The 27803-nt window shown below is 33.8% G+C and overlaps 2 protein-coding genes across 7 annotated transcripts in view; one reads left to right on the top strand and one right to left on the bottom strand.

Moving 5' to 3' along the window:
• Positions 1 to 4267, top strand: part of LY75 (lymphocyte antigen 75) — a 212563-nt gene extending 208296 nt beyond the window's left edge. The window contains exon 39 of the mRNA XM_077153968.1: positions 88 to 4267. Coding sequence (XP_077010083.1) covers positions 88 to 290 — 203 coding nt within the window. The 3' untranslated portion in view covers positions 291 to 4267. The remainder of the gene's footprint in view (positions 1 to 87) is intronic.
• The window catches only part of MARCHF7 (membrane associated ring-CH-type finger 7), a 69101-nt gene continuing 43874 nt past the window's right edge, over positions 2577 to 27803 (bottom strand). For 3 of the 6 annotated variants that reach the window (XM_077153973.1, XM_077153970.1, XM_077153969.1), the window contains exons 3-10: positions 26908 to 27088; positions 25108 to 25275; positions 22779 to 23886; positions 21428 to 21597; positions 11370 to 11479; positions 8256 to 8369; positions 6606 to 6654; positions 2577 to 3996 (exon numbers count right to left, since the gene is read on the bottom strand). In XM_077153973.1, the coding sequence (XP_077010088.1) occupies positions 3938 to 3996; positions 6606 to 6654; positions 8256 to 8369; positions 11370 to 11479; positions 21428 to 21597; positions 22779 to 23886; positions 25108 to 25275; positions 26908 to 27088 (1959 nt within the window). In that variant the 3' untranslated portion in view covers positions 2577 to 3937. Of the gene's footprint in view, positions 3997 to 6605; positions 6655 to 8255; positions 8370 to 11346; positions 11480 to 21427; positions 21598 to 22778; positions 23887 to 25107; positions 25276 to 26907; positions 27089 to 27803 lie in introns of those variants that run through there. The other 3 variants (XR_013172786.1, XM_077153971.1, XR_013172785.1) reach the window with 3 other exon arrangements.

Here is a 27803-nt window from a genome sequence, read left to right as displayed (position 1 = left end):
TTTATAAACTAGGGTTGTGCTCCCCAAACTGCAATACTTACAACGTGTGTAGCCTTATTCTCCCATATGTTGTCTTTTCTTTTTCAGACAATCACATTTTAATATCAGCTTTGGTGATCACTATCACAGTAATTTTGACAGTTTTGGGAGCAATGCTTTGGTTCCTGTACAAAAGAAATTCAGATTCCGGCTTCACCACAGTTTTTTCGACTGCACCTCAATCACCTTATAATGACGACTGTGTCTTGGTAGTTGCAGAAGAAAATGAATATGCTGCTCAGTTTGACTAAATTTTTGTTATTCTCAGATTAGCATGCAAAGTATGATTCATGTGCAAGATTTTACTATGAAACTTAAAATTGAAAATTATAATTTTTATACTGTATTTCCTTATTTCAGTAACATTGTTTTCTTCGCATGCAATTACTCTGAGATAAATTCATCACTTTCATTCTAAAAACTCTCATTAATTTTAGATACACCATTTTGGACCACAAAATTACCTAGCACTGTTTATAAATTATTAAAATTTCAGTAAAGTTTTATAAATTTGAGGACAAAGAAAAGCAGTGTCCAGGAAGACATGAAAGACTGGCAATGAGACACTTACAGTGTCTCTTTAAGGAATTTCTTGCTGACACCATAACTTTTTATATCCAAGGAATCTCATGCTTCCCAACCATTTATAAGCTTATAAAACTGAATCAGCAAAGACTGAAGAAAATCACTAGGCATTACTGTAGTAATGATGCTCTTAAGCTTTCAGCATATTCATCGTACATTTTAAGATAAAGGTGAAAGGTGATTTTGGGGGTAAAAAATGAAAACAGAAGAAAGATGAAACAAGTGATATTCTTTAGCACTTTACAGCTAAAAAGTAATGTTACAAAACAGGCTGCAGAGAAAATAACATATACAATATTTATAAATTTTAAAGTGAAGGAAAGTTAATTTTTCTCTCATACTCAACCTCATTTTTATTTATGGAGAATAACAAATTTTCTTATAGGAGATCCACAATCATCTCTCTAACTTGACCAACTGTAACAAAATCCTGGCTTGTCCCATCTTCCACTTGCCACTGTCAATCAAACACAGCCCCTCACCCAATTAACGGCACTACTGTTAATGAAGACTGTATAACAACGAAGTGATAACAGATGACCATACTGTGTTGCTCTATAGCACAAAAAAAGCAAGTGTTACACTAGCCATATTACATGCACAAGAAACACAAGTATGCTCTTTTGCTCTTTAAGAGCTTGAAATTTTTCTGATTTTATGGAGGATTGAGATGTGTTATTATCATCGACAGGCTATCACCAGTATAGTAATATTGAACATCAGTCTATAATGCCTTTCTGTTTTTCCTCTCCAAATTTTACCAGCCCTTCAAGCACTAAGACCCATCTTACCACTTTCTAAACCTTTCTCAGATCAACTCTAGAACCTACAGTGCCAAATACATTAGTCACTACCCAAGTAAAACATAATTTAATATTCATTTCCTCAATTACACTAGTCACAATTCAACTGCTCAATATTCACATGTGATTAGGGCTACCATACTGGAACAGAGGACAGTGCAGAGGACAGAAACCTTGCACTACTGCCATGTTTTACTGAACAGTGCTACTCCAAAAATCTACTCTGTTCAACTCCCATAAAATTAATTTTCTTACCTGTACATTTTGACTATTTCTACCTAATGGCAAAAACAGCATTCAAGAACAGCTGTTTTAATAAACTTAGTTTTTCATTTTTAAAAACCTGTCTAGAGGTCCCTGGTGATGAAAAGTTACATCTTAATTTTATGTATTAGAATATCTATAATATGCCCTTGCATCCATTCAGTGGTCAACAAATATCTGATCACTTCAGACTGTATTAACACAAACATAGGGAGGCTAGGCTTGCTTACATTCAGAATACAGAAATTTCTTTCATATCTTAGTTCTAAAAAATGATAATATAGTTCATATGTTGAGAAATTATCTAGAACATTATGCCATCTTCAGAATTTTCATCACTGTGCTAAGAAATGTTTTCTGTTTTTGTTCGATGTTTAAAATTAGTAACTAATGAAAGACTCTTCCCTCATTCCTTCTTTGAATGTCACATTTACACTGTAAATCAGAATCTAAAGATAATATTTAAATACTAAGTGGTACTAAGGAATTATAATACTATAAGGTTCAAGTCATTGTCTCTGTGTGACTGTCATTCAGCATTTAATATAAGAAAACTATAATGAAAATGTGCAATTGAATGTTTTCTAACCATTTAATTAGAAGTTAAAGATTTGGAGGAGGACAATGAAGTCGATTAAATGTATAAATGTTTCAAAGCATTCCTAAGGTGCTACACAATTGATGTTAAAATGGCATTCTTCAATTTTGTATTTTAAATAAGGCAACGCAAGGATAACAGGAAAGAGGTAAGCAGCAGATATGTTTAAAAACATCAGTATTTTTGCATGAAATGAAAATTTGAAATTTTAATGAAGTCTTTGGCTATCCAGTTTGAAGTCTTTTTTGAACACCAGTTTAAAAGGAAACATTTCAAACTAACATAAATCAATCAGTATGCACTTTATTTTGAGCCAAAGTTTTACATAAGACCAACAAACTAAGAGTTGGCAACCTGTTCATTCATATTTGTTGTTGTAATACATAGTTTCAATTTAGGATTTGAAAAAGTAGTTTATCATCATGACATAGACTTCAACCTGAAACCACCTGAAGGTGTTCTAGTATATCCTAAGGGTTCTCATAGAAGAAAAATACAAATATACACAAATCATGACCACAATGTAAACCTATTCATGGTGAGTAGGTTAATGTTCATTTGTTCTCCAACGGTAGTGGAAAAATATTAAGTCATCAAATAAATGCTCAGAATTATCCAGAAAGAGTTCAAAATGACCAGGATTGAAACAGGTTATTTATATCTTATTTATCTACAAAGTGACAACACTAAAAAACACATTGAAAACCAGTGTTTTAAACCTGCAATATGGGGTTTAAAAATATATTTCATTAATGTGAGATTGCAATACTTTTTTTTATCCAAATGGCATTTTGCTGGCAACTCTGAAAGAATTTATACCTGTAATATTCCTAAAAGGAATATCTATAGCCTACAGTCTATCAAATATATAATCTGATTTTGCAAATTAATACAAAAGTCATCCACCATTTATATTCATTTTATATTTATATATGGTTTTAAAATTAGATTTTATTGCTAGTGAATTCAGAATTCAAAATAAATTTGGAAACCTAATGTAATGTTCTTCAGAACCTTCTCCCCATTCATCTTTTTTAAACACTGGAAGCCAATAATTATCAAAATGATACTGCAACTTAAAGCATTTTCAAAGGAAAAATAATCAGATGCTGTCTGGCATTTTATTTTGAAAGCATACTTTGTCCCACTTTTTTCATCAGCAAAAGAGTAAAATGCAAACTTTTTTGTTGTTTTTATAAATATGACTACAGTAATCAGGACACAGAGGGTTGGTGGTGGACATTGCTTAGACATTTAAAACAAGGGTAACACTTGCCAATCACCTAAAAGAAAAATACTTTTTTTTTTTTTTTTTTAACATGGGCAGGCACCGGGAAACAAACCCAGGTCCTCGGGCATGGCAGGCAAGCACTTTTACCTGCTGAGCCACCGTGGCCCGCCCAAGAAAAATACTTTTGATTACCAGTTTATAAACATCAGATTCACTGGCCATGTTAATAGGTCCAGTAGAATTTTATTCAGTAACACTTGAGAACGAATATATATATACATGCATACATTTGTATATATATATTCATTATATATGGATCATCAATGTATTCAGTAGACATTCCCCCACATAACTGATACTTATTTGCCAGTTTTAATAAACACATGTTCACAGATAATCCATTTTTCTTATATGAAGTTAGGCAATATCAAATGTTCTGTTATGGTCTCCATCTTCTTCGGAATCATCCTCTGAAGCTGTTGAAAGAAAACAGGATGATCAAGAATGATTTCAAGGGGGATGAGAATGGGAGATGTAAATATGAAGCCAGAACAGCAATGACTTTAAAATAAAAATCCCAATTTAGTATAAATAAAGTGATAACTTATCATGATGGTGTTACAGTGGTTTCACTGTGGGTGATGCTAACCCACAATACCCTCATCTCCACAATCTTTTTGTAATGGTATATAATTTTTGTAATGGTATATAATATACAATCTTTATAAAAATGAAAATGCTTAAAAATGTGGTTCAAGGGTGTCTTTTAAAAAGTTGCTGAAATCAATTTGTGTCCATAGAAGCTAATGATATATATGCCAGAAAAAGTCAATTTAAGGCACGTGCTCTCACACACCTGAGAAGAATTTGACTTATTTACCACTGTGTGTTTGACATATCTGATGAAAATGGAAAAAAAATGTACACAGAAGAGATTACGGGCATTCTTGCAATTCAAACCAATGTTATGTCTATAAAATTTGAAAATAGGCTTTATTTAGTAATAGTTTCATATAGACAGAATCTTAATTAAAATTGGAGTCAGTTAAAAAAATTTTTAGGTTAAGATTATCCCCTATTTACTTATCTGCACTGTCAGAAACTGATCACTTATGCAACATTTATGACTTCAACTTCAAGCAACATTTATGACCTCAACTTAAAGAATCAGCATTAGTAGCTCTTGAGAGTTAATAGAAAGAATGTCTTTAGGAAAGACATAATTAAGCATAAAATTATTTATTTCATAAAACATTTACATGTAAAAGAAATGCAAGTTTACCAAAATAAAAAACTAATAACCATATCCCCTATACATCCTTCTTATATTAATACTGGAAAATTTAAGAGCACCCAGCAAATGGAACCAACTTAAAGCAAAACACAAGAAAATTAAGCAAAATTACAAGTAAATCTACAAATGGTAACTCAGTTCTCCATATTTTCAAAGTCTATTCATTTATCCTGTGGAATTCTTAAATCTTCTTTAAATAAAATAATACAAACATATACTAGGCTCATGGATCAGATAAACCCTATGGTTAAATGTATGATGGGGTATGTGGGAAAAACACTGAACTAAAAAATACAATAAACAGCTTTTCAGGGATCTTCTCATGTTTTTTATATGGTAATTCGATGGGAGGGAAAATTCAGTTGGAATCTTTTTCCTACCATTTACTCTCGGATGAGTGTATTTCCCTAAGTTGAGAGTAGGCACTGTAGGAAGCTAAATCCTAAATAAGAATGTTAGCTTTTAAAAGATATGATGAATCTAGGAAAAATGTACTCTCATCAAGTTACTTTCATCATCCTATAAAGTATAAGCTAAAATTTAAAAAGACCTTTATATTAACCAATATAAGAGATCTGTATTAAGGACGTATAAAGGTAAAAATAAATTACACCAAAGGAATTCCCACTAACTCATTTATACATCATTTGCAAATACTAATCTAAAACTTAAATTGTGTTTTGTACCTCAAATCCCTTTAAAACTTAAATGCTTTAGCCTTAATGGCAAAATTCCGTGTTTTACATAATTCAAGGAATTAAAAGCTTATGAGTATTAAGTCCTCATCAACTCTATTTCAAAAGATGCTGCACTTTTTCTAAAGTTAAAAATGTTATGCACACCATAGATAACACTCCAAGTACTGATTGTGAAGGCAAATATAAAAATTAGAGAAATCATGTGGAAAATGCATATTTAAAAACACTGAGGTCTGTCTGATCATGGGGAGCCTGGTGCTTCAGGTGAAAACGTAAAGTTGGTAGAGGATGGATGGGGTAATCTTGGATTCCCAGGAAGTGTTCCAGAGCCATCAATACCTGTGCCCACATAGTATGAAGCACCCTGGAGGTTGAAGAACCCTGAGAAGAGGGTAATGCCTGAAAAGATTTGGGCATTAAAGTCCTTTGCATAGGAGCCCATGGAGAGTACTAATACCGGAACCCAATTTTAAGAGATTGGAGCTGCTGGCTGAGGTGGCAGCCTGTGTAAAGTCCATGGGGACCTGAACAAAGCAAAAAGACCAAAACAAACAAAAAACCAAAACCAAAACCAAAAAAAAAACAACACAAAACACTATAACTTCTGTTACGAACTCAGAACCAGGACTCTTTCTCCTGTGTTCCCAGAATCATACATAATCCCAAGGGAAATCTTTATTATCTAACAAAGCAGAATAATGAGAAAATTTCTTATCAAAAAGAGAGAAACAAATTAAGAAGTATGTTTTGATTAGCAGTTAAACTTATTTCTTCTTTTTGATCACAAGTACTAACATTAAGGTGATAAAAAATGAATTTATTTGAAACAAAAGTAAATTAACATTCACAGCAACATAAAAAGATTTGGTAAAAATTGCATGCTTTTCTTACCTTAAAATAAATATCTTAAAAAAACTAATGTCAGTTGCCCAACCCAGATTTCCCAAATCAATCATTTTGCTTCTATTCAACCTTTAATAAAGCTCTAACTCCATAGAAAGAGTATATACTTTATATATTTCCACATTTTGCTCTGTGGATTTGATTTGCAAAAGTAAATTTAACAAGTCTGGGAAGGGGAAATTCCACCTACTTTCGAGATCTTCCATATGTGCCTGAAGCGTTCTTGCAAGGTTAATAAACTAGAAACAATGCAGAAAGAAATACAGTAGTTTAAATGTTGCAAATGGATCTAAAGTATAGGAGATTCATTTCTATTTTAAAAGTCAAACATCACTTAAAGTCTTTAAACAGGCATCTTTCTCCCCACACAAAAAATTGTAAGTGTAAGGGTATTAAAAAAAAAAAAGCTTTATATAATCATTATTCATTACATAAAATACATTTCTTGAAACTGGGAGCAGATACAATAAAATAGTTTTACCCCATGGTATTTTGTCTTCTTGTGTAATATATCACTTCAAAAAATTATAAAACAGAGAAAAAAAATCTCTGCCATCTGGATCCACATGAATTCAATTTCAGTGGTCAGACAAAAAAAAAAAACCATAAACAACCAAATTCAATCTTTTTTCCTGCCTAAACTTGATAGCTCTAGAATTATCACATTCAATTTTATACAAAGAATGACCTCCATTTCAACAGTATCATGTCTGTACCTTTTATAGAGGCACAAATTTAAAAGAACTTATTATATGCTTTTAAATGTTTATTTATTCTGAATAGGTAAGAAATTTTTTTTGTCTCTGCTTTTAAATCTTTTTTGGCTTTAGCTAAAATTAGGAACTCATGATTTCTAAATACTTAGAAGTCAAGAAATCATTGGTCAAATTCTGAGAGCCTTTGAGAATCCATTTTCTTTTTTCTTATATGATAATAAAGTAATTTGTCAGCTGGTTCACCAAAATAATGTCCACATGATGATAAAGTGCAGAAAATAGTTTTACCAATTTATATGTAGTATAAATGTAGTATGCATTTGAATTATAGTTATTTGATGATTTCCAAAATAAAAACATTACATCACCATCAATGCTACTAAATTTATATAGCCAATGTGAACATTTATATAAAAGTCAGTTTGAAGAATATATTTGTTGAACATTTCTAAATAAGAAGTATTCACAATGCTACAATAATGACATATATAAACTCTAATGTCCACTATACAAAATGGCTAAGGTTTCCTCTGGCACACTGGGGCAAACAGTGCCAGTTAATTATAAAAACCTAACAAACATCTAGCCAAAATGGCATATCAAGGCTAATAACATACATATTAAACATCAAATAGCCCATACCTTTAGTTTTTTGTGATATGGAAACTTATTTTGTAATATGGAAGCTACATACACTGGTAATCCTTTACAGGTTATTAACAAAAAACATAAAGTTAATTTCCTATACACTTTCAGCTTTTGGTGTTAAATTTCAGGTTTTCTAAACTATAATACTGAGGTTTTATTTATTCTTCATTTAAAAATTGTTTTTCTCAGTGTTTCCAATACTGCTTCTATTTCCCACTGAAATATTTTCCAATTAACTTCAAGAGCTAGAAAATTACTTTTTCATTCTCTAAAACATCTTCAGAAGAAAACTTGGGCTGCTCAGAAGTAAGGAAGACAGCAATTTCTACTAAATCTACAATATCTTTATTTTTAAAAAAACATTTTAGAGAGATCCCTAAAGGAAACAGGATATGAACATATAAAACTATCTGCTTTTCAAGGCAGAAACAGCTGCTGCATCACAACTTCCCTTTCCCCACTCCAATATTACTTACTCGGACACGTGTGCTTGGTTCATTTGTATTCCCCATCATATCAGAAAAGCTTTGTTCACACAAGTGCAGGAGCACAACTAAGTAGAGACCACAGCTGATAAATTCATATTCAGCCTTTGATAGGCAAACAAGAGAAAAGGAAAAATATGGAGAAAGAAAAATGAGTAGAATCAACATTAATATCTACAGTATAATGATAACATAGAGGAAATATACTCATACCTGGTTCCTAGTAAGGGGTACTGTGCCATCTATTGACACGAGAAATTAAAAAGCTACCCTTCATCATTTCATTAAAATTCTACTACTGCAATAGGAGTACAAATAAGTGTGAAACATACTCGTTATTTCCAAGTAGTCTCCTTTTATATAGTGATGTATGAAAAAAATAGGATTTTAAATTATTTGGTGGTAGAATAAATGCTGTTTCTTTTTTTATAATGCTCATAAGAGATTTCATTATGCAAATGACCTTACAAATATTTTATTTATTGCTAAATCAATACAGGACTGTAACTAAAACCTACTTTGATATCTCAAGTATTTGCGTAATACAATTAACTTGAATACTGGTGCATTTAAATACATGTAAATACAAATATAAATAAAGGTGATAAAATAACTGTTCCTCTAATTCACATAAAAGTCTGTAGTTTCTAAAAACAGAATTTTTGATCAAAATTGCTGTGTTGTTTTGAAGCTATGAATACAAATCATGAATAGAGTGTCATTTAAAAAATCCTGTGATTTTTACATAGCAAGAACTATCTACGTGTATGTTGCACTTTTGCAGGGTAATTAACTCATCTTAAGTATTATACCTTTTTATTATCGACTTCAGCAACTGGTTCTACTGAATATTTAAACAATCTGAAAGTAATTCATTAAAAATAAACAGGTATTAATTCAATCACTTAAATGATGTCAGTTGTCAGGCCATTAGAATTCATGATTCACACAGAAGAAATTAAAGCCAGGAAGCTTAACTAGGGGTGTCACTGTTATTTATTTATTTTTTTTCAGTGACTCCACCACCTAATATTTCTTGACACTTCTAAATTATTTAAAATTGTGATCATTAAAGTGCTTCAAGGACTATAAAATCATTCCTGGTTAAACTGAAAAAACAAAAAAACATTTTTAGAGGACCAAATGGAACATCTAGAGAAGGAAGAAAGGCAGGAGAAAACAATGCTTTTGAAACCTACTCATTTGAAAAGAAAAAAATACATTCCCTACAATTTCCCTCACTCTTTAAAATACCAATAAGCAGCTGTCCACAGAGATGCCTTGGGAAGTGAAGATAAGTGACCTTTTTTTGGGGCAATTTAAAAACAATAATTGGTATTAAAGTTGCAGCTCTGCCTACACGAACAGTCTATTGTTTCATGCTCTTAATAAAATAGATCAATGACTCTTAATACTAAAGATCTAAGGATTATCTTCAAGGGATTTCTAAATAAAATTAAATACAGAATTTGTGTTGATGTATCTATTTTAAGTAGGATCCATAGCTTTTATCAGATTTTCAAAGGGTATTCATTACTTTCGCATTTTAAAAGTAAGTGTATCCATAAAAGGTCATATATTATATGATTTCATTTATATGAAATACTGAGAATAGGTAAATCCATAGAGATAGAATAGATCGGTGACTGTCAGTGGTGGAAAGAAGGGGAGTACAGGGAGTAACTTCTTAATGAGTAATGGGTTTTCTTCTGGGTGATAAAAATGTTTTTGAAATAGAATTGGTGGTTGTAAAACACCATGAATGTACTAAATGTCACTGTACTGTTCTTTTAAAATGGTTCATTTTATGTTATGTGAATTTCACCCCATTAAAAACAAACAAAAAAAGTAAAGGGTATCTACAACCCCTTCAATTAAAAAGTATTTCTTAATTATTCCACGCATACTCTTCACTGTAACTTTTTAAAATTTAAATATGCTAACAACACTTGGATAATTTGACTCTATAGCCCCCCCTAATAATATCCTTCAAAATCTTCTTTTCTACAATTTTCCACTGGTAGGGGAAAAAGAGAAAACACTGAGTGCTTCTTTCTAACAAACATTAAATCATTTTTATACCTCCCAGAAATAAAAACCAGCAATGTTTGGGATGATGAAAAAGTTTTGGTAATATAGATGCTCATGAAGGTAGCACAAAACTGTAGACTGAGAAATGGTTAAAATGGCAAATTTTGTCTTATATATATATATGCTACCACAACAGAAAACGTCAATGCTCAAACCAACTCCTAGGGTGGAGGGAGTCACCAATACATATAATAAATATCTGAGACTTGAGAGGAAAACATTTGAAAATTCACTATTATCATAAGGAAATCTCAACATTATTCATTTTATAAATAATGGCTAGATTTCTTTTTCTGAATTGATGCAAATGTTCTAAGAAATGATCAGGATGATGAATCTGCAGCTATGTGATGATATTGTGAATTACTGACTATATATGTAGAATGGAATGATCACATATTGGGAATGTTTGTGTTTCTGTAATTTTTTTTAATTAATAAACAAAAATTTTAAAAATAATTGCTAGACTGCAGGGAAACAAATACAAGCAATGGGAACTTGGAATAACGGTAATTTCATAGGTACAGTTGTTCAACATTTTTTATGAAGCATAGGGTAGGAATGGGGAAGATGAAGGGAAACAGGATAGTAGAGAGAACATGAGTCAGGCAGGCAGAGAAAACTATATAAAAAATTATTCCTACATAAAAAATACATTGATCCAGGGTTTAGTGGTTCAGTCATCTTCCAGCACTGAGAAGCATTCAGAACTGAGGCAGCTCTGAGGAAATAAGGTTGGCATGCCTATTTTGGGACAATTTCTCCAAGCTATTATTAAATTCAGATTTAGTCAGAATATCTACCTTGATTATTTGACCTCCACTTAGAAAAATTTAAAAGAAGAATAAAGAGAAATTCTCACACTGTCCGTAGTTACAACAGATAATTATGTTAAGATTACTATCATTACTATTATTTTAATGGAGGATTTCTGACCATGATTTAACCTTTTCTCCAAGAGTTGTCCTTTAAGCACAGAATAGACACTTACCAAATTAGGCAAAATATACTAACTTGTTCATTTGCATGAGCTCTATGTAGTTCATGAATATCAAAATCCTCCAAGTTAAGTTGCAACTTTTCTTTACAGAGTTCACAGGTGGTTACAGCCTCTAACGAAGAACCTGATAAAAAGCAAATTACAAGTGAAGCTTATTCTACTAGGTCTTCACAAAACAGTTTATCCTCATAAGTTTTAAGCTCAGAATATAGAAAATCTTACTGATTAAAAAAACCAAGATAGCATTACTGCCATGAACTAGCACTGTCTCCTAAAATAAGCAATCCTTAACACATACTATGCATGCCAGTTCCTCCTCCTACTATGGCATTAAGTCTCCACGTATTTCTTTTTTCTCCCTGAAATAGCTTTTTATTAAACAGCAAAACAGAAATCCAAACATAATTTTCAAATGTTTGTAAATTTATAAATCCCACAAAAGGAATGTAAAATGCTTGCAGTATGACTATCATATATTCAAACAGCTAAAGTCATTTACTGAATTTTACTTGTACCAATACAAACATATTATTATTTAATGATCAAAAGTGGCCCAAATCTAAAACCACCAACTATACTAGTGGACCTCTTTTCCTACTATAACTAGCATTTCAACATTACTTCTCATAAATTCCCTTACCAAATGGAACCTAGAACTGTATCTTTATAAACTCTTTAGTAAAAGGATGCCCAAAACTCTTCAAATCAAGTAGTTGGATTTACAGAAAATTCAAGAACTAGTGAGATAAAATACTGAGAAAGATTATCAACCAATTTATATGTAAAACTTTCCATTTTATTCATGATTCTGATACTAATAATACTCTTTAAGGGTTTTTGCAAACTTGATCTTCTGGGCACCATAAATAAACTTAAGAGAGCAAACTCTTTGTAACTGTTTTCTTCCAGATGTGACTTACATAAGGTTAGTCAGACAATCCATTTTCATACCTATCCCCCAAAACACCTAATCTATAACCAGGGATGATGTAAATCTGGAGTGAAAACATTTGTAGTTTGGTTACTGTTTATCATGTACTTTTCCTAATCTATTTCTATGTTTCCTGAGATTTTCTAATTTAAACACACACACACACACACCTCATCTTTTCCAAAACCAACTAGGTCATTTTGTACAGAAGGGGAAGTTTTGAACAACAATCTTCCCAATTTGAAAATTCAGCTTCAAAGAACTATCATTATTTTTATAGCCTGTTTTCAATTTAGCAAAGAGGAAACGACCAGTTCTACCTTGCTACGAAATATAACACATGACAGACTCTAGCTGAGAAACCACCTACCTTTGTTTGGTTAAATTCAATAATGAGTTAAGACTATTTTCAAAAATGATTAATTATTAAAATTACTTTTACAAATGTGGAACCAACTATTTTTCCTTAGGGGAAGGGAAATAGGTAGGAAAAGCAAATGGCAAAGAGGCACAAAATGATAGGCAGGCATTGGCACCAATAACATTCACCCCAGGTCCAGAAATTACAGAAAACAGGAGGTACGTTCTCTGCCTCTGAGGGCCCCAGGGCATGGTGGTGGTCATCCAGGGGGCACACAAGCAGCCTTCTCTAACAGTGTTAGAGAAGGCTTCTCTGGGTCAGGGGAATGTCATGGAGAAGGTCAACACTCCAAGACAGTGCTGCCAGATGTCCTGTATATACACATGTCCTATACTGAATGATTTTGTGTGGTCCCTTATTTTGGTTTTGTCAAAATGTCTGCTATTAAGCTTATCTCAAATTACAAAATTTCAGCAGAAAAAAAAAAAAAAGACGATGGACTGCATTCTGTACATGGTTTTGGCCACTTTTTTACAACATGGTAGTTATTTTCTTGTATCATTTTTCTTTTCTTTTTTTGTATGCCACATGGCTGATTGATATTCCATTATGTTTTCATGCGAAATAACAATGTTATTGCAGCACCACTTGTTGAATTTTTGTTTGTTTTTGGGAAGTGCATGGACCAGGAATCAAACCTGGGTCTTCTTCAAGGCAGGCAGGAATTTTACCACTGAACTACCCTTGCACCACCTCTTGTATCATCTTTTACTAAGCCTATAATAAAAGACAGTACTCAACTTATAAATCAAACATTTGATAAAACACTCATTTTCAAGTTTTCATAAATATAGGCAATTCTAAAGTCTCTACAATAAATACACAAACTAAGATAGTACACAAACTCACAGATGTCTCCAAGTTATGCTTGTAGCACTCTTAATTTTGCCTAGATCTGCCATTATCTTCATACATGTTTGATGAAACCACTAAGGTACTGTCATTTTTGAAATCTTTTCAAATTTTAAAGAAAACTTCAGCAGCAATTCCATAAACCAGAATGGATAGCAACCCCTTACTTTCTTTTGCTTTCTGTGTCAGTTGTATGAAAAACACTTGGAGCTGAAATGAGATTTTCTATATATTGTCCAAGAACTGGTTTTCTGATTTTAGCTTCAGATTTTCTTCCTTAACTGCATCTACTCTTGCCAAGAGATCTTCAAGTGTGTGTTGTAGTTCCAACACTCGATTAATAAACAAGTTGTGTTTTTTCCTTCGTTTTCAGCATCATGGCATCATGTTGGCATTCATCATCTTAGGCAATAAACTTTTAGGCCTCAGATACAAAACCCTTGTCTGCTCTTGAGGTGCCAGGAGAGGAGGGGGTTTGCTCCAAATTATTATTTCAGGATCTGTTGTTTCTTTCTTCCAAGACATTCATCATTCACACCTCTTTGATTATGGGTAGGTGAAGTAATAGAATGCCACCTATACTTTCTACTTCTTCCTGAGTACTGTGGCATAATGTCATGAAAACAGTATGTTTAATCATGCACAATCTCGAACTAGTTACATATACCTAGGCCAGCATCTATGATGTAACAACATACCGAAGACCTCTGTGGGTCTAAGGAATATGTCTGTCCATATCAAAATAACTCCTTCTGCCCCATATGTACTCAATATCTGGATACTCCTAAACTTCTAGCTCCAATTTAGTAGGGAGTAGTCTTGTCTAACTGAACAGTTAGCCACCTCCCCCTTTTCTTTCCTGTGTTTCTTTCGAGATAGCGATTCAAATTGAAAAACGTTCTAAAAATCAGAGTAACAGAGTCTGAATAACAGAGTAACAGAGGTCTAAATTCAATTCAACCAACGTTTGTTTAATGCTTGTTATGTGCCTAGCAAAACCAGAGGATCTGGAGATTCAGAAAAAAAGTAGTATGTCTGTTTTCAAGGAGCTCATAGACTCATAGAACTAGTGCTATTTAGTAACAATTTTGTAAAAAGTAAAATCTGACATAAAGCCCAAGTCAGCAGTAGTAATTTATGTGTTTATTTAGAAAATAACTGATGAGTGCTAATGTGAGGAAGTATGGGCTTATAATTATCTCAAAATGTGTTGTACATAGCCAAATTACATAAGGTTTTTCACTATATTTCAAATATATAAATAAAAGCCAGATTTCTTAGCTTTTTATTTTTAGGAATTTAGCATACATGAAGATGTTGGAATTAAAAAATATTGGGGGTGGGCCACGGTAGCGCAATAGGCAGAGTTCTTGCCTGCCATGCTGGAGACCTGGGTTCGATTCCCAGTGCTTGCCTATGCAAACAACAACAACAACAACAAAATTGGAATATTTTCTTACTTTTAGAAAAATTAATAAAGTACCACAACTAATAATGTATATTATGATCTGATAGAGAATATAAAGGATGTGAAAGACATTTAAAAGGCTTTATCTTATTAAAAACTTACTAAAACTATTTTCAGAAGCAGGAAAAATAGAATGATCATAAAATATCATTTAGTACATTTCTTGGCTTCATTTTTCTCTTGCATAGAGTAAGTGACTTACCTAGTCATTCAAAAAGGCCACAGAAGCTGGGAGCAATCCACTTATTCCTACATTCCTTAATCCAGGGCACTTTCCATTACACCCCAACTCATTCGAAAGGCTCTGAGTGTATCTGCCTATACTTGTACTACGTGTGTTTTAGTCATCACTGTATATCACGCAGTTTAGCAATTCATATTTAGTAGCTGCTAGTAAATGGTTAAATTAATTTTGACCAGAATGCAAATTCTACCAGAAGGCGTTTTTAGGTAAGTATGAAGAAGGTTCTGAAAACTCACCAGGAGGCTCAGTTTTGAGATCTATATACTCAATTGATTACATCAAACCAAGTAACTATTATAATCTTATAAAAATAACTCCCATTTAATTGAGTACTTACCTGTGCTTGATATTGTGCAAAACTATTTAGAAACACTGTCACATGTGACCCTTACAATAACCCTATTACTCAATTTTATTCATGATGAAACTGAGGCCCAACCCCAGAGCTACATAAGAATCTTCAGGAGGGTGTCTGACGCATCTGGATTTTTAAATTCCATGAGTGGTTTTAATCAGCAGCCAGGACTGAGAACCAATGTTAAACAACCTGCTCAAGGTCCTATAGCTTAATTAAGTATCGGACCAATATTCAAATCTAGGCTTGTCTAACTCCAAAGCCAACGTTCTTAAAAAATTCATTGAACCAGGCATATCACAAGAGATACTATGGGTTCAGTTCCAGACCATTGCAATACAGTGAGTCACATAAATTTCCCAGCGCATATAAAAGTTATGTTGATACTATACTGTAGTCTATTAAGCATACAATAACATTTTGTCTATGAAAACAATGTACAAACTTAAGTTAAAAACTTTATTGCTAAAATATGCTATCATCTGAGCTTTCCGTCTTCTGGCTGGTGGAGAATCTTACCTCCATTTTGATGGCTGCTGACTCATCAAGGTGGTGGTTGCTGAAGGGGTGCGGTAACTGGCAATTTCTTAAAATCAGGAAACAATAAACCACCATGAATTGACACTTTACTTTCTTTCACCAAAGATTTCTCTGTAGCATGTGTTGCTGTTTGAGAGCATTTTACCTACAGAACTTCTTTCAAAATTGGAGTCAATCCTCTCAAAATTCTGCTGCTGCCTTATCAACTTAAGTAATATTCTAAATCCTCTGTTATCATTTCAACAACATTCATTGCATCTTCACCAGGAGTAGACTCTATCCCAGAAAACCACATGCTTTGCTTGTCCATAAGAAACAACTCATCTGTTAGTGTAAGAGATTGGAGCAATTCAGTCACATCTTCAGGCTTCAGTTCTAATTATTTTTCCACCATACTTGCAGATATTTCCTCCACTGAAATGTAGAACCCCTAGTCACCCATTAGAGTTGGAATCAATTTCTTCCGAATTCCTGTTAATGCTGATATTCTGACTTCCTCCCATGAGTTACAAATGTTTTCTTTAACCCAGAATGGTCTTAATGGTGTCCAGAATGGTGAATCCTTTCCAGGTTTTCATTCTACTCTGCCCAGATCCATCAGAGGAATCACTGTCTATGGTAGCTATAGTCTTATGAAATGTATTTCTTCAATAGTAAGACTTGAAAGTTGAAATGACATGGGCTGCAGAATGGGTATCATGTTAGCAGGCATGAAAACATTCATCTTGTTGTACATCTTCATCAGAGCTCTTGGATGACCAGTTGCATTGTCAATGAGCGGTAACAGATTGAAAGAAATCTTTTTTTTTTCCTGCACAGTAGGTCTCAACAGTTGGCTTAAAATATCCAGTAAATCATATTGTAAATATATGTGCTATCATTCCAGCTTTGTTGTTTTCTTTTATAGAGTACAGGCAGAATAGATTTAGCACAATTCTTAAGGACCCTAGGATTTTCAGAATGGCAAATTAAAACAGGCTTCAATTTAAAAGTCACCAGTTGGGACTAGCCCACATCAAGAGAGTCAGTCTGTCCTTTGAAGTCAGACAGTGACTTCTCCTCTCTAGCCAACAAAGTCCTAGATGGTCTCTTCTTCCAAAAGAAGGCTGTTTCATCTATAGTGAAAATTTGTGTTTAGTGAAACTACCTTCATCAATTATCTTAGCTAGATCTTCTGGATAACTTGTTGCATCTTCTTATATCAGCACTTGCTGCTTCACCTTCCACTTTTATGTTATAGAGTTGGTTTTTTTCCTTAAACCTCATGAACCAACCTGAGCTACCTTCAAACTTCTCTGCAACTTCTTCACCTCTCTCAGCCGTCACGGAATTGAAGCCAGGACGCTGCTCTGGATTAGGCTTTGGTTTAGTGGATGTTGAGACTGGCTGCTCTTCTACCCAGAGCACTAAAACTTTCTCCATATCAGCAATAAAGTTGTTTTTCTTTCTTATCGTTCATGTGCTCATGGAGAAACACTTTTAATTTCCTTTAAGAATTTTTCCTTTGCATTCACAACCTGGCTGTCTTGAGGGGCCTAGCTTTCAGTCTATCTCGGCTTCCAACATCCCTTTCTCACTAGGCCAATCATTTTTACCTTTTGATTTCAAATGAGAGATATGCAACCCTTCCTATCACTTGAAACTTCAGAGGTCAGTGTAGAGTTATTAATTGCCCTAATTTCAATAATTTTGTATCTCAGGTACAGGGAGGCCTAAGGAGAGGGAGAGATGGGGGGCAGGACAGGGGAACAGCTGGTTGGCAGAGCAGCCAGAACACACATTTATCAATAAAGTTCACTGTCTTATATGGGCAGAGTTAGTGACATCCCAAAACAATTACAACAGTAATATCAAAGATCATTGATCACCATAACAAATATAATAATAATAAAAAGTGCCAAAATGTGACACAAAGACATGTCAACAGATTTGCTTGATGCAGGGTTGCCACAAATCTTCAATTCGTAAAAAATGCACTATTTGCAAAGTGCAAAACGAGGTACACCTATAGTATCTAATTCCTTGACTATCCAACGTTAACACTACAAATACCAGTTTATCAGAAGGTGAGTCTAGTTAGTTCTTCGTTTTAGGGCACTTACTAAATGTCAAGAAGCATGCTAAGCACCACACAGCCATAGCCAAGAGAAAAAAGAGGCTGTCATAGGTGAGATGGCCTACCCAGGGCCACTCAAGAAAGCTTAAAAAGACAAGCTCCTCTACCCTAAACAAAGGGGGCAACTGTTCACCATTCGCTTCTTGACTATCATCCCACTGGGAGCTGTAGAAGAAAACTGTTTCCCAGGAGTTTCACACTATTTAGCTTGAATGGGTTACCCGTCTTTCTCTAACAGATCATTAAAATTAATCCCATCATAAGCCCCAAACAACCTTTTTACCTATGTCACCAATTGTTATCAAATCTTCAATCTCACACAATTATGTACATTTATTAATCTGACGTAATTCTGAACTTTCTCAATCTACTAGCTATTTCCACTATGCCCTCTAGTGTTCCTGATCTAACATAAGTTAATTCCTCAAATAATGAACCTCCTTTTTAAATGATCCCTTGAACTTCATGTCTGAACCACAGTGCTCCCTCACAGATACTACTTCTGTAGCCATTTTCACAAACCCTTGGTACCTCAAGACCAAGAAGTAGGGGCAGATACCCTTTCTGCCTTCATTGCTGTTTCTGAACACTGAAGTCTTCCTTAATTCATTAATGACTTTTAGCACTTTTCTGTCTTCTTTACCAACTCACTTCATGGCTATTTAAACATCCACATAGGTCATTCACTTTGGATTCTTACTTTCTCAACATCCTTCTGTTATTTTTCCTGCCTTAGCCACGCACTCTAAGGTATTCATACCCTTGACCTAGAAGTTCTACACTATCTCTCAATTTATATTTTAAGCATCCTCTCTTCCCTGTGTACCTACAGTTTTTGATCATTTCAGATAACCTACTCTAGAACTCTTTCCAATGTTAATGAGACACAAAGACCCTGGCTCTCATCACCTTTTCACTATCAATTCCCTGAAGACCTCACAGACCTTATTCCCCTTCTGATTTTAAGTTCCATGATCACCACATTTATGCCTTCCATCATATTTATCTGGCAAAGGTTCCAACCCCATTAAACTTCTAATCCATGGTCACAGATTTTGTGGACACTAATACTGTCTGAAAATCCTATTATAACTTCACTAGTATGTTATTTTCTCCACCTATCCCCTAATCCGCTGAACACCTTACCTCACTTTACTAAGAAAAGGGAAGCAATTATATAGGATTTCATGCATCCTCTCAGCAAGACTGCAAACTGATCGACCATATCCACAATAGCCTTCTGTATATGAAGTATTCCTTCTATCAAAAGCCAACTACTCATCTTGTTCTCTGGATCCCATCTCTTTTCTCTCCCCTTTACATCAATTTTGTTCTTTTGGATCTCTTGTTAAAACACAAAAAACACTTCCGATGACCCCAAATAACCCTCCAAATTCCTGCCCACTTTCTCCAATCTCCTCAACACTAAACCTTAAGAGGTCTATGCTACCATCTCACCTTTCTTATCTTCTTTTCTCTACTCAATCCAGTTTAATAAGGCTTAAAACCCCGCCACTGCACTGAGACTGAAGCCACCGAGGACATCCATGCTGTCAAATCCAATAGCAGTATCTATGCTCTTATTTTACTTAACCTTTTAGCAATACCGGACAGGGTTGATCATACCCTCCTTGAAACACTTTCTTCTTAGGTTTCCTCTCAACTGAGCATAGGTAGCTCTTCAAATTTCCTCCTCTGCTTTCACTAAACATTTGGGGGTTCCAGGGCTCTGTCCTGGGCCTATTTCTTTGGTATCTGCTGTTTCCCTGGGTGACCTTATTTAATCCCAAAGTTTCAAAACTTATTTATGTGCTCATGATTCCCAAAACTGTAACTCTGAATCATAAAACATCAGTCCCAAAGTTTCAAAACTTATTTATGTGCTCATGATTCCCAAAACTATAACTCTGAATCATAAATCAGGCTTGTTGTTTTTAGCTGTCTACCTGATATTTTCATATGTTTATCTAATAAACAGTTCAAATATAACATGTCAAACAGAACAAAACTTGTACCATTCCCAGTTTTCCTTAATTCAGTAAACAGCTGTACCACTGACCTAGTTGCTCAAGCCAAAAATAAGAGTTTCTTTAATTATTCTTTCTCCCTTACTCTAAGACATCCAACTTATCAGCAAGTCTTTCAAAATCTAGCTCCAAAACTTATCAGAACCCGCCCATTTCTCCCATTCTAGCACCACCCACAATTATCCCTGCATCCTAGCTATAACCATCTTTTAGAAATGCAAAACAGACTCCTGGTTGCTCTCTCAGCTTCCACCCTTAACCCCCTAAAATCCATCCTTCACAAAGCAGCCAAAATAGAAGTCAGTTCATATTACTACCCAGCTCTTTAGTTGCCTCCCATCAGAATTAACTGAAAATCTAAGCTGCATACTTCAGCCTTGGACAAGCTGGCCTCTGCCAACCTCTTTGATTTTTCCTTCACCCAGTAATTATATTCCAGCCACACTATACATCATTCAGTTCTGCAAACACACCTAAGTTATTCCAGCCTCAGTGTACCACAGTGTATTAGCTACAGTATTAACAGCTGTTCCCTGTTAGAATGTTCTTCTCATTCTGGAATGGTGAACTTATTATTCAGCTCTCAGTTTAAATGTCATCACCTCAGCAAGGCATTCCCTAAATACCCAAAGCACCCAAAGGGCAGGAGAACTGCCTCTGTCTTGTTCATCACTTTGTACCTCTAGAACTGTGCCTGGCTCATAAGAAGCACTCAATGAAAAAATGAATTCCTACAGCAACCCTATTATCCTAGTTTGATAAAACAGTCTACAACACTTGAAACAAGAAATCTTTCTCAAGATCACACAGCTGGTAAAGCACATTTCTTTAATGATGTAAAAGGTTCTTGCATGATACAAAGCTCACCAATGATCACAAATTAGAATTATTTATGTGTGAAGAAGTAAGCAGTTTGTCGGTTAAAGTAAGTTTATGAAGCAAGACATTAGCACTCTTGGTAAAATTTTGCTGAGACTTCAAAAATAATAGAGTTTTGATGAAGGGTTTTAACTCAAATTAATAAATTATAATCACAAAATTGTTAAAGAAAATGCATGTATGCATCTTTTGGAAAAATTCTGAAAATAAAATAAAATTCACAAAAAGGTAAAACTTACCAGAGTTTATTTTGGCCTGTAACCACTTTTTCATACATTCTTGGTGAACATACTGCAAACTTCCTGTGCATTTGCAAGGCTCTATTAGCAAATTAGATGATGATGCAGCTGCCATTTGACAAATTCTACACAAGTCACCTTCTTCTTCTTCAGAGTCCTCTAGAAGAAGGCTGGAAAAGAAGACATATTTCCAATACAGAGCTATCATAGCTCATCCTGAATGGTTATTTCCAATCATACAAAATCCCAAACAGAACCTCTTTTTCTGTTATGTCTACTCATGCTCTCTTGGGGTGGGAAAAAAGCAAACAACAACAAAATTAGTAATAAATAAATAGCAGCAACCACTATTGAAAAGTTCACAAAAATAAAAAGTATAGCAGGGTGGTACAACGGTGGCTCCGTGGCAGAATTCTTGCCTGCCACGCCAGAGACCCAGGTTCAATTCCTGGAGCCTGCCCATGCGAAAAATACAAAACAAACAAAAAAACCCATAGTAAATATTTTAAAGGTAAAAGAAAAGACAATCCTATTATTTATCTTCAAATGATTTAAGACATCTTGTCCATGGCATCACAGTTTAGGTTCCAGATTTTTCACTATCACTTTACAATAATTCATGAGATTTTAATGTCTGCAGGATCTGAGGCTACTTCAGGTCCCAAAAGTATAAGGCTAATGTACTTATATTTGTTCCTCACTTTCAAGAACTTTTAGGGCAATTTCAATGAAATAAACAGATAATGATTTGTGAATTTTCATGTACATGTTATCAGAATGCTAATTCCACATGTTTGAAATGATTAGTTTTTTGCATTATTTTCTCTTACCCCAAACAATCTATTAAATCATCCTAATTCATATAAAGGTAAGCTTTTAGAACATGAGACAGTTTTTGTTAACCTATGTCTCTTATTTAACAGGCCACCATGCACTGTTTAATTTAAACACAGAAAGTTACATAAGAAGCAAAGTAATTCTTCTTTAAAATCTCTATTGCCTTAATAGTCTATTGAATCCATTGCTAGTATTAAAGAGGTTATCAGTAAACTGATGATACTGAATGCTCAACTGTTCCTGAAATACAACCTGTTTTGTACAGATTCTTAAATGAACTTAGCAAAAAAGAGTTGTGTATTTTATTCCTCTGTTTATACAATTATTAGCTGACTTCATGTCCAGGCTTTACCAGAGACATGACCTCAGCATTTATTTAAGAGACCCTAACATCTTACTGAATGTAAATTTTAAGGGAAGAAATTTCATATATCAACATTATGAGAAGGTATTTTAGAAAGAGTTCTGTAGTCTGCTCTTGCTTCATAGGCTTAAGACAGGTATACAAACTTACCTCTCTTTGATTTTCTGAAGTCTTTCTGGATCTCTTGATGGTGTACTTTTAGTTTTATCACTTTTCCCATCAGATGAATTCCAACCTGAAGGAATAATATCTACAGTGATCATGACATTGTCACTCAAATTATTTCCAAGTGCTGGGGGAACTGCAAATCGGAATAAGGAACCAGGAAGAATCCCATTTATTCCTGTATTTCTTCCACTGTGAGCCGAATCTGATGAGGAACCACGTGTAGTGGCACTGTTTGATGCTGCAGATGCTTGTGGTCTGTTGGTGGCAGCCCCAAGGGAATCATTCTGTGCTTCAAGGTGAACCACTTCATTAGATTCTCTTCTAAGTATATGTTGCGCTCTAGATGGTATATCAGAGGTAGGTATCCTCGAAGATTCATCTCTTCCCTCTCGCCTCCTTCTAGAAAACAAAGGTGTGCATCTATTTCTAAGTGAGGAAGATAACCATGGCCCTGTATTTCTACCTTCAGATTCTTGGTTAACATTTTCTGAATCTGACTCAGAGCTATGATTCTGGCCAAGAGATGACAAACCCCATCTTCTCCTAAGAAATCGAAATCCTTGAGAAGTTTCAGATGCCCTATTATCTGAAACTTCAGAAGTTGATGTTGCATTACTACGAGACTGTGAACCTGTCAAGATTCTTGGAGAAATGTAAGAATTTTCAGAACTCAATGATCTTGTATTCAAGGAATCCTGACTGGATCTTCGTGAAAAAAAAGTAGATGACATACTAGAAGCTATACGCGACAGCAATCTCCTCGTTGTTCGCCGTCCTTCATTTTCAACAGATTCTTGAAATGATCTTTGAGATGAACCAACCCTTTCTGAATTGCTTATGGTTGGGGTTTCATCTCTATTTGAAATATGGGAAAATCCAGGCGGTGTAGTGTTTTGGGGAGATTCCAATTCTCTTGAACGAAAGTTTGATCTAAAAGAATTTCTGCTAGAGTCCCTAGAATATGGTATAGACTGATATTCAGAAGGCAACTGGTGGTTAGTGGGTGATGTATTCAATTGTAAACTGCTCACTGAGTTCTCTTTTGGTCTTGCTCCCTGTGAATATGAAGAAGGAACTCTATCTTGAACATCTATTTTTGAAAGGAAGCAAAGATAACCAATTACAAGAAATAATTTGAATATTAAATTTACATTTATTATTAATGAATTACTTCCAAAATAAAGCATTGATTTCAAATTGAATATGGCTATATTATAATTACACAGCTTAACTATAAATTACAATTCTACTTCTCTCTCTATTTTGACTTAAAATCCAGTACTGCTTGTGTAAAGAGAACATTGGAAATTCAAAAGAAAATTTATCATAGCCCATAAGAGGATCTACAATTATGAAATATAAATCTTCCAACTTGATGACGGTAAAATAGAATTAATCAGAAAATATTCTGGTAGGTTGTCTAAAGTGATAAGAAATTTAAGTGGGCCAAATAATATAATGAATAGAAGTAAAATCTTCCTAGGGAGATTTTACTCCCTAGGAATAAGTTCCTGGCATCTGATTTTTTAAAGTACACCACAGCAAAATCCCATTCATATATACAGTGTAGAAGTAGACTGGAGTCTGAAGAAAGATTAACTAGTTAGCAGCTATTTGTATTTTCTCATGTAAACAGTCCCAAACCTAGATGCTATTTATGATGTTTATTTGTCATAAATAAAGTGTTTCCTCAATTATTCAAAATAACCTAAGCCTGTAAAAATAAAATGTACTTCCTTTTATCCATATCAGTCTCCATTTTCACCTGCTATATCTGTCAACTTCATTTTCACTTTTATATTCAGCTACCTAGGATATATTTTTATGGTATTCATTTCTGACAAGTTTAAGGCTCTGTACACTGATAGAAATATAGTATGGATCTTTATGTTAACTTGAAAAAAAATCACATTCATGTCACACTGAAGTAAATCCAAATTATGCCTTAAAATGCTTTTTCAAGTATGTCGAAATTTTACTCGAAGTAGTTACTTATTAAGCTACATAAGGTCAAATTATAAGCGTATTCAAAAATTACTTAGCATACTTATGAATGACATTCTTGAAAGGAAAAATGCAAGTAAAAAATTTTAAAGACAAACAGGACATGTACATCTGTTTTATTTTAAATTGTTTATGTATTTGTTAAAAGAAAAGAAATAAGATAATAGGAAACAGTAAACCAGTTTGAAATCTTCATAAGGAGACAAGTCATTTCATTTATTCTTTTGCACTGTGCTATTTCAATTAACATAGATAAACAGGAAAATATAACGTTAGACAAACTGTACATTACATAATTTATACATACATGATGAAGTTGTGTAATCACCACTTCGGTGACTATAATCCGTAAGATTACTAATGGGGGAATCTGCTCTCCTCTCCAAATCTCTCCTCTCTCTCATTAATTCAGTTCCAAATGATCCAAGTACCACTGATGAAGATCTGGGAACTTGACTATGTCTCCAAGAGGAATCTTAAATGAATAAGTTTTAATTCAGAGAAAGTATTCAAGGTTTCTGATGACAACAAATCTTCAGTAATACAGAGGAAGGCTACTGTTATTTATTATGGGACTCTCCAAAGCTAAATAGTTGCAATCAGAAGCAAAATTCAGCAAAACATAAAATTATTCACTAATGAACTAACCACACAGAGAAATTATTTCCTACTCAAAAACAATCTTCTATTCTGAACACTGTGATCTACTAACATCTACTGTCTATATTTCAGTTACTTACCATAACAACTGACTATGCAATGTAAACATGATATAAAATGATTACACACCGAAAATGCAAATCTTGTTAAAGACAAGGAATGTGATATAAAGCCAATAAAGGGTGATGTTGGAAAACTGACAAAATCAAAATCAAAGCCATTTTGAAATGGAAGATGCTCTTTTGCAGGCTATAATTCAATTTTAACAGGAATATTTTATCCTTCACCACATCTGTTTCATTTTTTATTCAAAGAATTAATGCACTGCAGCAATTATAAATTTTGTTAGTTATGATTTCATTTAAAAGTAAATTTAAAAATGTCAAACCTTTTTGCCCCTCATTATTTACCCTGAAATTTTGGCTCATCCTTTCTTTTGTAATAAATTGTCTTAGAAAGGGAAATGGCTCAGTTGATAGGCTATACCTTCACATAGCAGACAGAAGAGAACAAAAATATTCTGAAACTGTGGTGTTTATTTACAAAGTTAGTACAAGTCTGCTCTACCCGTCAATCTACTCTTGATAACCTTCAAATGGGCAGTGTTTTTACCATGGTGATCCTGCCTATCAAAGCAGAAAGCAATCATTTAATGCTAATTAAAGTGGTCATACATAATCACTCCAAGTCTTTTATCTCCCATCGTGTTATCACAAGTTTTGTCTCCCTTAAACACTATTTCAGTCATTGGCTAGCATTTTATTTGAAGAGGAATGTTAGTGAGGACAGAGCTTTTTGCCCTCTCACCAAAAGATCTTTTCAATTTTTGTAACAAATGTGTGTCTGTGAGTTCAAAATATCAGTTACGAAGCTTATGGATAAATCATCTAAATTCCAGGGTGGTAAAATAACTTGTTCAATGACACAGAACAGTTAGTTGGAGGGTTAGAATCATGAGTTTCTAATTCCATGTAAAGACTTAATACCAGAATATCGTCATCAATTTTATTAATGAAGAGCTTCCACATTTTATGAAAGTAAATATCATATAACACAATATTTATCATTAAAAAAGACACTCTTAGGACATTTTTTAACATATACTAGATTTAGTTTTCCTAATAATAAAGAAAAAAAATCGTCTCTTATAACAACCAGAAGACATGTCTTTTTTACCAATTTGGTTATCACATACCCAAGCTACTCTAGTTAATTAAAATCCGCTAATACCCCATGGTTAGCATCTGTGTACCAAATTTAGAACAAAACCCCAACACGAAGAGTTAATTTCAATTTCAGCACTAACAAAGTTTTGGATGCTCAACTACATTTGTGACCCACTGTTGTACATGTATTCCAATTGCTAATTCCTAAATCTAAGAATAACTAGACTACTTATTGGGGAGAAGGTGTGTGTGTATCTATCTTACACACATTTAATTCTTACCTGATACTGCATTTACACTGTTTCTCCCAGCTGAGGTAGGTGTACAGTTTGTACAGGAAAGTTTAGGCCTTTTTGAATCATGATCCCGTTGCTGGTTTTGTGATCTTGAGCGTGCTCCCTGAGTTATCTCAGATTCACTATACCACGTAGACTGAAACGGTGATGCAGATGCTGATGTAGACTGCAAGATAAAAAAAAAATTCTTTTAATCAAAAGAAGCACAAAATGCTCACATGAAATTTTAAATTTAATCTACACTGCTCTAATAAATTCCCAAGGACCACTGCGTTTTTTACACGGACCAATTTTTCTGCTATGTACATTTTTCCTAATTTTTGCTCCCACTTGGCCTTTTACTATATACCGTTATTGTATTTTGCTAGACTAACAATATAGGTTAGAATAAGTCTTCTTCAACCTTATATAACCAATTGAAAGGCTAAAATTTTATAATCATTCTGTTTTCTTGGTTAAATATTTCAACCTTCTGAGAAACTTGTTTCCTCTTCTTAGAGGTGGACATAACATTAAGAAAGATTCTAGCATACAAATATTTGGTGAACACACTGTTATATGAACTGAGAGTTCTCAAGTAATAAAAAAAAAAAATTGCCCTCATTCTAATGCACATTCTCAGAAATAGTCATACAACACTGTAAGTGGTCTATTAAAAAAGAAACTTTTGACATATAGAATTTTTTATCAGTGAAGCAAGAAACAACTAAAGCAATTTAAAAAAAACAGTTTATGCTATTCTCTTTTAGCATGTAAAGATATGGTCACAAAACAAAACTACCCTTGACACAAATCATCCACACTGTTCAAATTATTTTAGTTTTCCCTAATTCCTTAAGTAGTTTACTTAGGGAATTCCTTGGTAAGTAGTTTACTTAATA

Source organism: Tamandua tetradactyla, chromosome 3, assembly GCF_023851605.1.
Source record: "Tamandua tetradactyla isolate mTamTet1 chromosome 3, mTamTet1.pri, whole genome shotgun sequence".
Taxonomy (NCBI): domain Eukaryota; kingdom Metazoa; phylum Chordata; class Mammalia; order Pilosa; family Myrmecophagidae; genus Tamandua; species Tamandua tetradactyla.
This window is presented reverse-complemented; position numbering and strand designations above follow the sequence as displayed.